The following is a 15,196-nucleotide window of genomic DNA, read 5'->3' on the forward strand; positions in this document are numbered from 1 at the left end:
AAAGTGGAAGGCCTAACTATTGTTTCATTAATTAACTAATTAGGTCCAACAAGATTTTACATAGCTGGTTAATAGCAGAGACAACTAAGACCCAGGTATCCTGATTCTATACAACACTTACTCTGTTTCACCAGCACTAAAACATGCAGATGGATCTAGTAGTGTTTTGGCATTTACTGTGCTCCGTGCCACCTTTCTTGGTTGATTGAACACGCAGTAAAGGCCCTTTATTCTAGGAAACTCAGAAGATCCTCAAGCAAGCAGTGTCCTCTCCCTTACTTCTTCATCCAGTTAAGTTTGTTTTGATTTATTATAATCTCTTTTTAAAAGTGAGGTATGTGTAAATGCTCCAGTTGAAAACCATGACAGATTTAGTAAAATTCAATCCCCATCACTTTGTTTGTTGGGGGGGGGGTTGTTTTGTGTTTGTTTTTGAGCTACTCGGATTGAACCTAGATCCTCATGTATGCTAGGCCAGTGGTCCCCAATCTTTTTAGCATGGGAGACCAGTTTCATGGAAGATAGTTTTTCCATGGATGGAGAGGGAGGGGTTAGTTTTTTCTTTTTCTAATGTTTACCATACATAGTAACTAGATTCCCCAGTGCTAGCATCACAACCACACCTCTACTTCAGATCATCAGGTGTTAGATTTTCATAAGGAGTACACAACCTAGATCCCTGGCATGTGCAGTTCATGGTAGGGTTCACACTCCTGTAACAATCTAATGCCGCCCGTGATCTGACAGGCAGCTGAGCTCAGGCAGTAATGCAAGCAATGGGAAATGGCTGGTAAGTACAAATGAAACTGCTCTCTTGCCTGCTGCACAGTCCACTTCCTAACAGGCTGTGGATGTGAGGGTTGGGGACCCCTGTGCTAGGCAAGCACTCTACCACTGAGTTATACAGTATCCCCAGCACCCCCTTTTAATTTTTTCTTTTAATTTCTTTTTGAGATAGGATCTTACGGAGTTCCCCAGGCTGGCCTCAAACCTGGGATCCTCTTGCCTTTGCCTCCCAAATAACTGTAATTACAGGCAACTGGGACCCATCATTATTTTTTTTAAAGCAGAATTCTACTTCTGCATTATAATAATATTGATCCTCCACTTAAATATACAGAAGTTGGAAGTCTAAGCAAGGATTCGTGTTCCACAATAGGGAAGGGTCATTCTTTCTTTGTCTGTTGATGTATAACATTAAAATGTAGTGCTTGAAAGTATGGCCATTTTCACTATACTGGTTCTTCCTACCCAGGAGCAAGTGATGTCTTTCCATTTTCTTGTATCCTCTTTGATCTCTTTTATCAGAGTGCTGTAGTTTTCAGTGTAGAGGTCTTTTGCTTCCTTTGTTAGATTGATTCCCAGATAATTCATTTTTTTGGATGCTATTGTAAAAGGAATTGTTTCCCTAATTTCTCTCTCAGTGAGTCTGTTATTTATGTATAAGAAGGCTATTGTTTTTTGAGTGTTGATATTGTATCCAGCTACTCTACTGAATATGTCAATTAAGTCAAGAAGTCTTTGGGGGGAGTTTTTTGGGACTTCTATGTAAAGCATCATATCATCAGCAAATAATGACAGTTTAACTTCTTCTTTTCCTGCTTTTATTCCTTTTATTTCTTTCTCTTTTCTAATTGCTGTGGCTAATATTTCCAGAACTATATTGAAAAGGAGTGGTGATAGTGGGCATCCTTGTCTTGTTCCTGATTTTAGCATGAAAGTTTTCAGTTTTTGACCATTTAGTATGATGTTGGCTGTTGGTTTTTCATAGATAGCCTTAATCAGGTTAAGATAAAGACCTTCTATTCCAGTTTTCTGTAAGGTTTTTATCATGAATGGGTGCTGGATTTTGTCAAATGCTTTTTCTGCATCTATTGAGATGATCATATGGTTTTTGTCCTTGACTGTGTTCCAAAACTACTCTATAGAGTCAATGCAATGCCAATTGAAATTCCAACAGGCCAGGGATTTAGCTCAGTGGTTCTGGTGCCTGCCTCCCAAACGCAAAGTCCCAAGTTCGATCCCTGGTACCAAAAAAAAAAAAAAAAAAATGAGGGCCAGGGATTTAGCTCAGTGGTTTTGCCACGTGCTACACAAGTGCAAAGACCCTAGTTTGATCCTGGGTACCAAAGAAAAAAGAAAGAAAGAAAGAAATTCCAACAATATACTTCACAGAACTAGAAAAAACAATCCAAAAATTCATTTGGACCCATAAGAGACCTAGAATAGCTAAAGCAGTTCTAAGCAACAGAGACAGGGCTGGGGTATCACAAGCCCCAACTTGAAACTATACTACAAAGCTACTGTGATACAATCAGCATGGTACTGACAAAGGAACAGACCTGAGGATCAGTGGAATAGATTAGAAGATGCAGAAACAACTCCAGACATGCTCAGCCACCTCATCTTTGACAAAGGAGCCAACCACCATCATTGGAGGAAAGAGAGCCTATTTAATAAATGGTGTTGGAAAAACTGGATTTCAACCTGCCAAAGATTGAAACTAGACCCATACTTATCACCATGCACTAAACTAAGATCAAAATGGATTAAATATATAAATATTAAGACAGAAACACTAAACTTGCTGGAAGATAAGTTAGGTAGAACTCTTGAAGACATTGGCATAGGAAAAGACTTCATGAACAAAAGCTCAGCAGCACAGGAACTAGCAGAAAGAATCAACAACTGGAATCTCATCTTATTAAAAAGCTTCTGCACTGCAAAAGAAACCACCAACAGAGCTAACAGACAACCTACAATATGGGAAAAAAATTTTAGCAGCTGTACCTCAGACAAAGGACTACTATCTAGAATATATAAAGAATTGAAAAAAATCAGACCCCTCAAATTCAAAGACCAATTCAAAAATGGGCATCTGAAATGAACAGACATTTCTCAGACAAGGAAGTAAAAGCAGCAAACAAATATATGAAAAAATGTTCAACATCGCTGGTCATTCAAGAGATGCACATGAAAACAACACTGAGATTCCACCTCACCCCAGAAAGAATGGCTGCTATCAAGAAATCAACCAATAACAAATGCTGGCAGGGCTGTGGGGAGAAAGGAACCCTTCTCCATTGCTGGTGGGAGTGCAGACTGGTGCAACCACTGTGGAAGTCAGTATGGAGATATCTCAAAGAACTAGGACTAGAGGTCCCATTTGACCCAGCTGTTCCCCTGCTGGATATCTTCCCAAAAGAATTAAAAGAATCATACCACAGTGATATATGTGCACCCATGTTCATAGCAGCACAGTTTGTAATAGCTAAAGCTTGGAAGCAGCCCAAGTGCCCATCAACTGGAAATTGGATAAAGAAAATGTGGTTTTTTTATAAAATGGAGTACTACTCAGCCATAAAGAATGAAAAACTAGAGTCATTTATAGCTAAATGGATGCATGTCGAGGCCATACTCTTAAGTGAAATAAATAGGACACACATGTGTAAATACCAAATAGTTTCACTAGTGTGAGAAACTGATAGTGTAAACAAGGGTTAAAATGATTAAAATGAATAATTGATATTTTGAAATAGGAAAAAAGGTCCAAAGACGAAGGAGTGAAGGGAGGGGAAGGGGAAAGGAAAAGAGGGAAAGGAAAAACTATGAGAAAAGAAAAAAAAATGGAAATGAATTCTATGTAAATAGGGAAAGGCGGAGGGGGTGAGGGGTGCACAGGTAATGCGGGGAAAAAAAAAGAACCAAGATATATCATGTACGGGTACAAACACCCAATGATAAATGTAAATGAATTGTATACCTAAAATGTACCAATAAAAGAAAAAAAAATGTAGTGCTTGAGCCAACAACAGTTTATTATTCCTTTATTGTTCAGTGAGTTTACTGGGCATTTCTTTTGCTGAGCTCACCAAGCAGGCCAGGCAGCTGGGGCTTGATTGTCTAGGATGTTCTCACCTAAATGGCATGGCTAGATGATTGGGCATCTTTCTTCATGTAGTGTTTTGTCCTATCCTTCTTTATGTGCTCAAAGAAGTAGTTTACAAGATGGAAAAAGCCTTTCAAGCCCAGGTCTCCAGAAGTCTCATTTCTGCTGTACTGTCTTGGTAAAACAAGTCACAAGGCCAGCCCAGGTTCAAGGATTAGGGTTGAACCTCCTCCACCTCCTATGGAAAAATTCTGTAAATATAATGGTCATGTTTTTCATTCTCTCCCACAGGATAAGAATTTTTTTTTTAAGGGCAGGTGTGAGAGGCAGAAGAATGCCTCCTGTATCACACCACCAGTGAGGTGTCCTACAATTCAGTTCCCCCTGACACTACCCAGAGTTAGCATCAGATCCAAAAAGTTAAAGGGCAGAGTCCCCAAAAAGACTGACCTTGACTTCAGACACCTACATGTAAGCACAAATTTGGAAGTTGGCATACTCTCCTTCAGGTTTGAAAATTTGCTAGAATGATTCACAGAACTGAAGAAGATGCTATAGTTATGTTAGAGCTTTTTTTCTAAAAGGTGCAAGTAAAACAACAGGTGGAGTACTACACAGGGTGGCAAGGTCTGGAAGCAATGTCTGAGTGTGGATAGTGGCTTCTGTCTCCACGGAGTCAGGCCATCCACCCTCCCGATATTTTTTTTTTGGTACCGGGATCGAACTCAGGACCTTGCGCTTGCAAGGCAAGCAGCAGAACCACTGAGCTAAATCCCTGGCCCATCTCCTGATGTTTTTATTGCTCACCAACAAGGCAGCTCCTCCAAGCCTCCAAGGGTTTCGTACATAGGCATGATTGATTAAATCATTGGCCATATGGTTGAACTCAATCTCCATATATTTTATTAGTATTATACCTTATATACTTTATTATTTAATATACCAAAGCCTCTTGGGATGTCTATATCCTAACCCCCAGAGCCTGTGAACCTATTACATTGCATGATACAGTGGAATTAAGGTTGTAGTTGGAGTTAAAGCTGCTAATCAGCAGACCTTAAAATAAGGGATTATCCAGGTGAGTCCAGTATAATCACAAGAGTCCCACAGTGAGGAACAAGGAGGCAGAAGAATCAGAACCAGACAGATGGTATCATGAGAGAGACTCAACTGGACATTGCTGGCTTTAATGATCAAAAGGAGTTACAGGCCCAAGAATATGCACAGCCCTATGAAAAAGATAAGAAAACAGGCTATCCCTTAACTTAGATCCTTCTGACAGTTACAACTTTACTGACACCTTGATTTTAGCCCATTGAGACCCATTTCAGACTTCTTTCCAGAGCTGTAAGATAATGAAATTGTGTTGGTTTAAGCTGCTAAATTTGTGATAATCTGCTCTGCCAGCAATAGGAAGCTAATACAACTGGGCTCACAAAAAGAGAGAGAATGACATTACTTTTTACCATATAAGGAACATGATAAATATACAATTGCAGCTTCTTTGTTAGATCTTGAAAACTGTTATTCTGTTCAAAATGCAAATCAATTCACATTCTTCAAATCTCTCCTACTTCTTAAATTATTTGCTACCCCTTGCCACCTCAATCCCTCGGTGGAGCTTCAAACTGCTTAATTTAACTACCAAGAACTCTGTGTCTTAATTAGAGTGCATCTGTGTGTCTGGTGGATAATAGATTCAGAGAGGAAAGAGAAATGCTGTACACTAATAAGTAGGATATATTTGACCTCATGGATTCATCCAATGATAATTTATTCATTATCCTCAGTGTTCTAGGATCTATGCCAAACATGGTTTTATATTTAACATGAGTTATGTTCTAATGCATGGTACAAGACTTAATTGGCACAGAAGGAAGAATTTCTAGCTGGGCTCTTTCATAGAATGACTAACGCCTACAGGTGGTTTTATAACTTCTTGACTTGCCATAAAGTTTAATCTCTTTTTCAAAAGTACAAATTAATGCAATGATGATGACAGTGATGGTGATGACAATAATAATAATAATAATAATAATAATAATAATGGCTGACACTTAGGGACCAATTAGTATGCACCAGAGCTGACTTTAATATTTTGCACTCTTCACCATATTTGATCTTTATTTAGCACAGTTGCTTTTTATTTTGAATTATTCCCTTGATGACTTTAATCCTGTTTCCACAAATACACAAAAAATTGATGTTTACATGTCTCAATTCTGTACTTCCTAGTTTTATCCCTGATGTTTCTGGTGAATCCTAAATCATAGTAAAATAAAAACATAGCTGAGTACATGGGAACTTCTGACCTTGAATTGAGAAAAAAAAGGAGAATAACTATTCACAAGTAAGTGCCTGAGAAATCAAAGGCACTGAGCTTCATTTGGTACAGTTAACACTAATTGCATGTTAGTGTCCCTAGTCAGGGAATTTTCTCCGGTGAAACTTATCATTTGCTGGTTTGTTTCTCTAGGAACCATACTATGTACGTTGCATCAAACCCAATGAGAAAAAGTCTCCACAGATATTTGATGAAGAACGCTGTCGGCATCAAGTAGAATACCTTGGACTCCTGGAAAACGTGAGAGTGCGCCGGGCAGGGTTTGCCTTCCGCCAGACCTATGAGAAGTTTCTTCACAGGTGAGAGTAGATTAATGGCACAGGGAGAGTTACAGGGTCCTGCACGTATATGACAGTGTATCAGCATGTAGTAGGCCATCTGTGAATATTTGCTGAGTGAACAGAAGAGTTGAAAAAACTGCAAATCTGAGATACTTTCTAAGAATCAGTAGGAGTACCTAGTGGTTATCATTAATCATTTGAGGAGAATGTGTGCATTATCGCATACAGGACTGTTGCTGTGGTGATTAAATTAACCTAAGTAAAGAGCCTAGGTTCCTGGCACATAACAGATACAGTACTCTTTTAATGTTGCTTATCATTACTGGTATTGGTAATTATCATAAAAATAGAATATTATGAAGTTAATCCTCCTGGTTTGAATCCTGGCTTTGCCATTTTCCAGTCATATGACCTTGGTCAAGTTACATAATATTCTATGCCTTGGTTTCCTTATGTGTGAAATGAGGATATAGTAGTAACTACTGGCTTGCTGGAGGATTAAATGAGGTAATATCTATGAATACTTGACATATGATAGTCACTCAAATGGAAAATATTGCTGTTGTTATAGTCGATAATGGCAATGATAGTTTTAAATTCTGGGAATCATAAGGTTTTAAATTCTTTTAAAAAAATATTTTATTAGTACACAGTTGTCATACATAGTTCTCACATTCATCATAGGGAATTTGTACCTGTACATAATATATCTTAATTCTTCAATTTTTTTCCCATTTCCCTCCCTTCCCTTTAACCCTTCTTCCCCTCCCCATTTATGGACGTTAAATTTTGTTTATTTTTTATTTTTTATTTTTTGGTACAAGGGATCAAACTCGGGACCTTGTGCTTGTGAGGCTGGCAGCAGCTGGCAGCGGCACCACTGAGCTAAATTGCCAGCCCTAAATTTTGTTTCTTTTTTAAAAAATTAATTAATTTATGTATTTATTCATTCATTCATTTATTCGTTCATTCATTTATTCATTTATTTATTCATTTATTCATTCATTCACTCATTTATTTATTTAGGTACCAGGGATCAAACTCCGGACCTTGCACTTGCAAGGCAGGCGACAGAACCACTGAGCTAAATCCCCGGCCCCTTCTTTTAAAATATTTATGGAACATTTTCTACATTCTGGGCCACAGATTCTATGAAATAAAATGAATAAAAAAAAAGATGAGAAAATGCAGAGTATGTTAGATTATTTGATGAGAACAGTCTCTGAGGAGATAACAATTACAGGGAGACATTAACATTACATACAAAGATCAGTGACGTCAGAAGGTGGAACAAAGCTGTGCGTGGTGGTGCACACCTGTAATCAAAGCATTCAGGAGGCTGAGGGAAGAGGATTACTGTGAGTTCAAGGCCACCTTGGGCTACATAGTGGGTTCGAGGCCAGCCTGAACTGCATAGCGAGACCCTGTCTCAAAAAAACAGATGGAACAGAGGGGACAGTCATAGAGAAGGCTGTATTGCAGTGACAGTTATGGCACTTTGGGTACCTCATTAGTCCCTGTGGTTGGAGGATGCTGAGTGAGGAGGTGTGGAGTAAGAAAAGAACAGAGACATAGATGGGGGCCACATCATGTTGAACTTTATAATCAGCTTGAACCATTTAGGTTTTGGCTAGATATGATTAAAAAGCCATTGGTAGATTTTAACCGTGGAGTGGCAAGCTTACAGATATCTTGAAGGCATCATTGCACCTACTGTGTGTACAGAAAACAAGGAAACATTTAGGGATGCTCTTACCAGATCCAGGAAAGGTAGCTTTAAAATAGTGTCTTCAACAAGGGATTATTGTAGATATAAAAGTAGTGGGCAGAGTTGTCCTAACACATTGTGGCTGTAAAGTTGACAAGGCTTGCTCATGGAAAGGTTGGTTATGATGAGAGAAGTACAGAGGAATGAAGGATGACAAGTAGATTTGGCCTTAGCATCTGGATAAGCATGATACCCTTTGCTGACATGAAATCGGGTAAAATAAGCCTGAAGAAGAATGGGAGCAAAGGTAGAATCAGATTGTTCTCCTGACTATGTCAACTTTGAGATGCCTACTAAACATGTAAGTGGAAATATTAAGTAACCTATTGATATGTATTCTTGGCAAGAAGTCAGGGTGCAAAGAAGAGATTTTGGAGTGAATGGTATGTAGATAACATATAAAACTTTAGGACTGGATAAAAAGGAGGAGGCCTATGATAGTATTTAGGTTTTGTGGTCTGGCAGAAAGAAACTAGCAAAGAGAAGAGAAGGCAACTGGTAAGGTAGAAGGAATCCAAAAGAGGATTATGTCACAGAAGCCAAGAGAAGGTGGCATTTCAAGAGGAAACATGCAGTCAACATGTCAAGTGTTGCTGTGCAACTAACAAAAGCAGAAGCTTAAGCATTAGATTTGGCAGTGTAGAGGTCAAAGGGGAAAGTAGCAGAGTCTGATTGGAACAGGATGGGAAGGGAAAATGAGAAATCAGATCTCTACAACAGTTCAAGAAATTTTGCTGTGTATGGGAGCAGAAAAAAATGAAAACAGTCCCTGGAAAAGAGTGAAAGATCAGAAGGTACTAGAAAATGTATGCAGGTGAAGATGATTCACAAAAAAGGGAGGAAACCCGTGAACCTGGAGAGAAGGGAGATACAGTAATCACAATAATAACATCCTGGAGATAGCAAGAAGGGATGGAATCGCAAACACATGGGAGCAGGGACACTAGCCATAGCAACAGGACCCAAGGTAGAGAACACGAATACAGATCAGGAAGGCCCGAACCTTCACTGGTGGCAAAGATGAAAATGTTCTTGTCTGATCTCTTCTATGGTCTAATGAAGTCTGAGGCAAGGTCATGATCTGAGAGTAAGGGTCAGGAGAGGTGGCGTAGAAGGCTTGGAGGGAAAGGAAAAGAGTTGTTTTAGTGAATGAGAAAGCACAGGTTTGTTTGGAAGGGGAATCGGAAAAAAATAAGACCCTATGAAAGAGTGTGTTAAACTCACTCTTTTAAAAAATGTGCTTTTGAACAAACAGGTCAATCCAATCCATGATTATTTAAATCAAGGTGAATGATCCTCTGGAATCATGTAGGAAAATACCAGATCAGATGATGGGCTGTGCACCTGCAAAAATTAGCCCATTCCTACTCTGCAGTCTGGGTTTATCTTCCACTTCATATAAAATTGAGAAATTGTCATTTCATTATATTGTCATACTGATTGAACCGATTACCAGTGAAATGTGGGGTAAGATAGGTGTGGTATATTGGATCAATCTTTCTAGAGATGAAGAGAGAAAAAAACTATTTTCTAAATGAAATTTTGGTTTTAGGTTCTGCAGATTTTTTTTTTGCATTCTAGGTTTGAATCTAAATTTTCGCTTGTCACTGTTCTTTATTTTCATTTCTTTTATTGTAAAAACCAAGAGAAGGATTTTAGCATACTGATAACCTTAAAAGTGACTGAAGTCTAACAGAGAGGTCAAGCAAGTTGTCAGAAAGCAGATGAGTGCAGCTTTTTCATTAACAAGTTTAGGATGTTGTTTGCTAGCAAATGGGAGTCATGGCCTTTGCCAGAGAGAAGGAAAGCAGAGTGCCTGTGGGCTGAGCAAGGTGGCAGTGGGGTTGCTTCCAGCTTCCGCAGTGTGCCTGATGACATACCGTCAACCTGCACTAGACCCCAGAGGTGGGCCCTCATTCTAGTTTTGTAACAAATTTGAGAGGTCTCTGATTTTACTTCCTTTTTTGTGAGATTGTGTGGTTTACCTCTGTCTTCACATTAAAACTCTTTCATTTGTCTTGATTTCTGTCCCCGTCTATCAAAGTGAGAAGGCTTTTAAATGCATTCCTGTATCCATCCTGCAAATATCTGTTGCCTCATAGCATGGCAGACATGATGGCCGATAGATAAAGTCTCTGCTTTCATGGTACCCACAGACTGGTGAAGGAAACTAACATTAAACAGATTAGCCCACAAATCATTATGATTACAAATTATCATAAATGGTACAGGGGAAAAAAATAACACAAAACTGTCTTAGAGAGGGTAGTGGGGTGGGGAGTGTTGATGTAGGAAGATCAAGGAAAGACCAAAGTACAAGAGAGAAGGACCCACCCTTTTGAGGACTAAGTACAATGCATTCCAGGCAGTGGAAACAGTGCATGCAAGGTCTAAGCAAAAAGGAGACACCGCATTACAGAACCCTAACAAATTCAAGGTGATTGAAGGATGGTGTGAAGGGAGGAGAATAGCAAGACAAAAATGATTAAAAGCTTTTTTAAAAACAACAGAATGAATTCCAAAGGAAATTTTAAAAAACAAAAAACAACTTAGGATTGCACAAGGAAAGATGAGCACAGTTGTTGGATTTTAAATATATTTTGGAGGTAAAATCAGCAGGACTTGATGGGTTAGAAATAATGGTAGAAAAGTGGTAGAAGGGATAAAAATATTCCAAGGATTCTAACTTCAGTAAAGTGAGCACATTGAGGTAAAGGAGACTGAAAGAGAAGTTTAAGATGCGTTCAAGACCTGTGTAGGCAACTGGTCTGACAGTTTGAAACTCAGAACTGAGGCTGAGGCTAGGGATAATACATTATGAATTGAAAACTATATTTTCCATATTTTAAAACATGAATATATTTATGTTTTATATTTTTATACTTTAAATAAATTATTTAAAGTCAGTGGGCTAGATGAGGTGATGTGGGGAGAGTGTACATAAAAGTCCTGTGCTGAGTCCTAGGACACTTCCACACTTAGGGATACAGTAGTAGCCAGACTTGCCAGAAAGTGACCTGAGAAGGAATATCCAGGAAGCTAAGGAGAGAGAGGTGTCAAGAATAGAGCAAATTAACCATATCAGATGCTGCTTAGATATCTTAACAAGAAACACAAAAGGCCCAATGAGGAAAGCTTTTAAAGTGCCTGAAATCCCAAAACTGGACTCGTATAAATGGGAAAACATCCCTTGCTCTTGGGTAGGACAGCTCAACACAATATGTAAAGTTAATGTATGATCTCAATAAAACTGGTATCGAGGGGGTTTTGGAGGTTTGGGGGTTTTTACTTTGTTTCCTGGATTGTATTTTTTTCCTAAAACTATAAAACCTGATTCTAAAGTTCATATGAAAAAATAAGCATGTCAGAATAGCTAGAAAGACCTTTTTAAAAGAAAAAAAATGAGAGACATTAAAATGTTCTTGTAGCCCTTATGGTTAAAACCATGAGGTACCAATGTACGGATGAATACACAGCAATGAAACAGACTAGAATGTTCAGAAATTAACTGAAGCCTGTATGAAAATTCAGCTTATGGTAGAGAGGGCCTGTTAAATCACAGGGAGAAGTATAGACTTTTTAATGGTGTTGGAATCACTGGATAGCTAGTTATCGAAAAATATTATTGAATCCATACCTTATACCATATTCAAAGAGATCTGAGATTTAAACATAAAGAAAACATGCTAGTGCTAAAAGAAAAATCAGTAAATTAATCTGTGACTGTAAAGAAAACTCTTCGCTCAATGACTTAAAATTCAGATGCAATATAAGAAAATATTATGTGATTTTATTACATGTATTAAACAACAGTTTAAGGAGGGAAATCACTGTGGCAGGCAGGATTCTAAGATGGCCTGGTGACCCTGTCTCCTCGTATCCATGCCCTGTGAACTCCCTGAGTGCAGGCTGAACCTACTGATTGTTTCTAATAGAACAGAATATGGTGAAAGCAAGGGGATGTCACTTTTGAATATGGGCTACAAAACTACTTCCATCTTGCTCAGCCACACTCAGGAAGCAAGCTGCCAAGTGTGAGCTGCCTTATGAGAGACCTACATGGCAAGGAGCTGTTGCCTGCTCGTAAATAGAAATGCAATTAGTTTTTGTGTATTGGTCTTATATGTAGCAGCACTGCTTAACTTTTTTTCTTTTTTCTTGAGTACCAGGGATCGAACCCAGGACCTTGTGCTTGCCAGGCATGCGCGGTGCCCCTGAGCTACATCCCTGACCCTAACTTCTTTTAGTTGTAAGAGTTTATGAAAGATCTGCTTGATTTCCTTTGAAGAGAGGCAAACTTTTCATAAGCAGTATCAGTTTTGTTCTTTCCTCACTTACCAATTAATTTCTTGGTCTTAGTGTGCCAATTCTGTATTCCAGAACAGTGTAGAGTAGAATGCATGACAGCAGCATCTTTGTGTCTGTGAAGAGAATGCTCCCAAGGTCACCCATTTACAAATAGTATTTGCTCTAAATTTTTGGTAAATAACCTTAATTAGGTTAAGGAAGTCCCTTCTATTCCTAGTTTAATAAGAGTTATTTTCATGAAGTCATATTTTATTTTATTGAAGGCTTTTTTTTTTGTATCCTTATCAGGCTAATGAAATTCACTGTTGTTAATAGTTTACAAATGTTTTGTTTTGTCCTTTACCGAACATCTTGAACTTTAATAGCTTTTCTATTGAGATAATCGTGTGGTTTTTCTCCCTTAATTTGTGCTCTGTTCTTTTTCTTCCAGGTATAAGATGATCTCTGAATTCACCTGGCCCAACCATGACCTTCCTTCAGACAAAGAGGCTGTCAAGAAACTGATAGAGCAATGTGGTTTTCAGGATGATGTAGCTTATGGGAAGACCAAAATTTTCATCCGAACACCCCGTACATTGTTTACCTTGGAAGAACTCCGTGCCCAGATGCTTGTAAGGATTGTCCTCTTCCTACAAAAGGTAATTTCATATTTTATGTATAAGGTTAAAGTCTTTATTGTGTTTAAAAATTTACTTAATGTTTGAGTGTGATAAAATTCATGATGGTACATTTTGTGTGTCTATGCATATCTTAGAATGTTTGTTGCCCTCCCACATGGAAAACTTATTTGACTACCCAAGTTCAAAATTATTTTATCCTGAAAATTCTGGAGACATTTTCTCTTCCAGTATTTAAAGTTAAAGAGATGTATGGGCCAGTCTACTTTTCGTCTTTTGTAGCTGTGTTTTTTCTCTCAATTTAAATGCTTAAAGAAATTTTTTGTTTTATAGTTCAAAAACGTTGCCACTGTGTTCATGACCACCTCCCTCACCCATCATTACCCTACAACCGCTTGCACAGTCACTTGACATCAGGTGTGGCTTGCTAGCTTTGTGTCTCATTAACTCGTACCCATGTCATTTATCTGTTCAAGGCCCCCTCTTATTTCATTCTTACAGTCATTCTTTTTATCCCCCACCCCCATTCTCATTGCTTCTGTGTAAACCATTTTAATACAAAAAGTTATAAATGTGTTTTAGAAAAAAAATCACTTATTTCTTTGAGGATGCGCTTCAGATATTTACCAGGAAAAAAGTTGCTGATTAATAGCATATATGTCATAGCATGTACCTAATTGGTATAAGTAGGACCACATTCGGCTTCAGAATCACTACCAGTTTACACAACTACTAGCTGTATACAAGGGTTACAACTGTGTGACCACATCCATACCAGTATGATATCTACTACCTGCTACCTAAAGTTTATCAGACTAATTGGTATAATGATATCTCATTATTGTTTTACTTTACATTTCCCTGGTTATTATTGCATTTAAGCATTTTATTAAATGCTTGTTTGCTCCTTGGGCTTTTCTGTGAAATGCCTGTTTATATCCTCTGTCCGTTTTTCTATTTTTCTATTGGAGTTGGTATAGTTGATTAGCTGGAATTCCTTGAATATTCAACCTTTTATTCACTTTAGACTTTATAAATATATTCTGTTGTTTTGTAGACATTCAAGTGAAGTTTATCTGTAATATGTTTTGTTGAACAAACTCCCTAATTTTGACATAATCAAATCCTTCAATTTTTGCATTATAATTTGTGCCTTAGAATTTTATTAAATAAGAATTTCCTTATCTTTGTGTCACAAAGATATTATGTTTTATTCTATGTATGTTTTATTTTTTACACATAGATCTTTATTCCATTTAGAATCCACTCGGCTGGGGATTTAGCTCAGTGGTTTCACCACCTGCCTCGCAAGCGCAAGGACCTGAGTTCGATCCCCAGTACTAAAAAAAAAAACAAAAAAAAACACCCCAAAATAAAACATTTAGAATCCACCCATAAATGTGGTTTTACATAAGAATTCAGTTTTTCTTTTCCTCCATATAGTTACCCAGTCTTCTCAATATCATCTTCTAAACAATCTGCCCATTTCCCATTGATTGTTGGTGTCATTTTATCATGTTAAGTTTGTATATAGTTTTTTTGTCTCAAAGTACTTAGTTCTGTTCCATTTTTCTATTTGTCTTTGCAATACACTACAGTTTTTATTGTATGTCTTAGTATATAGTAGGATAAATCCATCTTCTCTGCTTCTCTTTATTGAGATGGATTAACCTATACATCAACCTTTATTCTGCAATATGAAATTTAATATGTGTAATAACTTCATTAAATGCAACAGTAACTTTATTAGGATTGCATTGAATTTATAGATTCACTTAAAGATTAACATTTTTACGATATTAAATTATCACATCAAGAGTATGAAATAGATCATCTTCACTGGCCTTAAGACTGAAAGAGGCCTTATGAATTCTAAATGTTTTACTACTTTTCTTGCTAGTGTGAATTTATTATATTATCTACATGGCAGGGTTAGTCCAGAGAAAGAATATTGGCTTATGTTGGTTTATCTGTATCCAGAGAGAAACC

General features: G+C 37.7%; 1 protein-coding gene across 5 annotated transcripts in view; it reads left to right on the forward strand.

Annotated features, from left to right (window-relative positions):
- Myo1d (myosin ID) overlaps positions 1 to 15,196 on the forward strand; it is a 334,710-nt gene that overhangs the window by 148,020 nt on the left and 171,494 nt on the right. For all 5 annotated transcript variants that reach the window (XM_004870605.4, XM_004870606.4, XM_087191492.1 and 2 more), the window contains 2 exons: positions 6,366 to 6,532; positions 13,021 to 13,228. In XM_004870605.4, coding sequence (XP_004870662.2) covers positions 6,366 to 6,532; positions 13,021 to 13,228 — 375 coding nt within the window. The remainder of the gene's footprint in view (positions 1 to 6,365; positions 6,533 to 13,020; positions 13,229 to 15,196) is intronic.

This window comes from Heterocephalus glaber, unplaced genomic scaffold, assembly GCF_053883595.1.
Source record: "Heterocephalus glaber isolate CG9 unplaced genomic scaffold, H.glaber_assembly_v1.0 deba00001564, whole genome shotgun sequence".
Taxonomy (NCBI): domain Eukaryota; kingdom Metazoa; phylum Chordata; class Mammalia; order Rodentia; family Bathyergidae; genus Heterocephalus; species Heterocephalus glaber.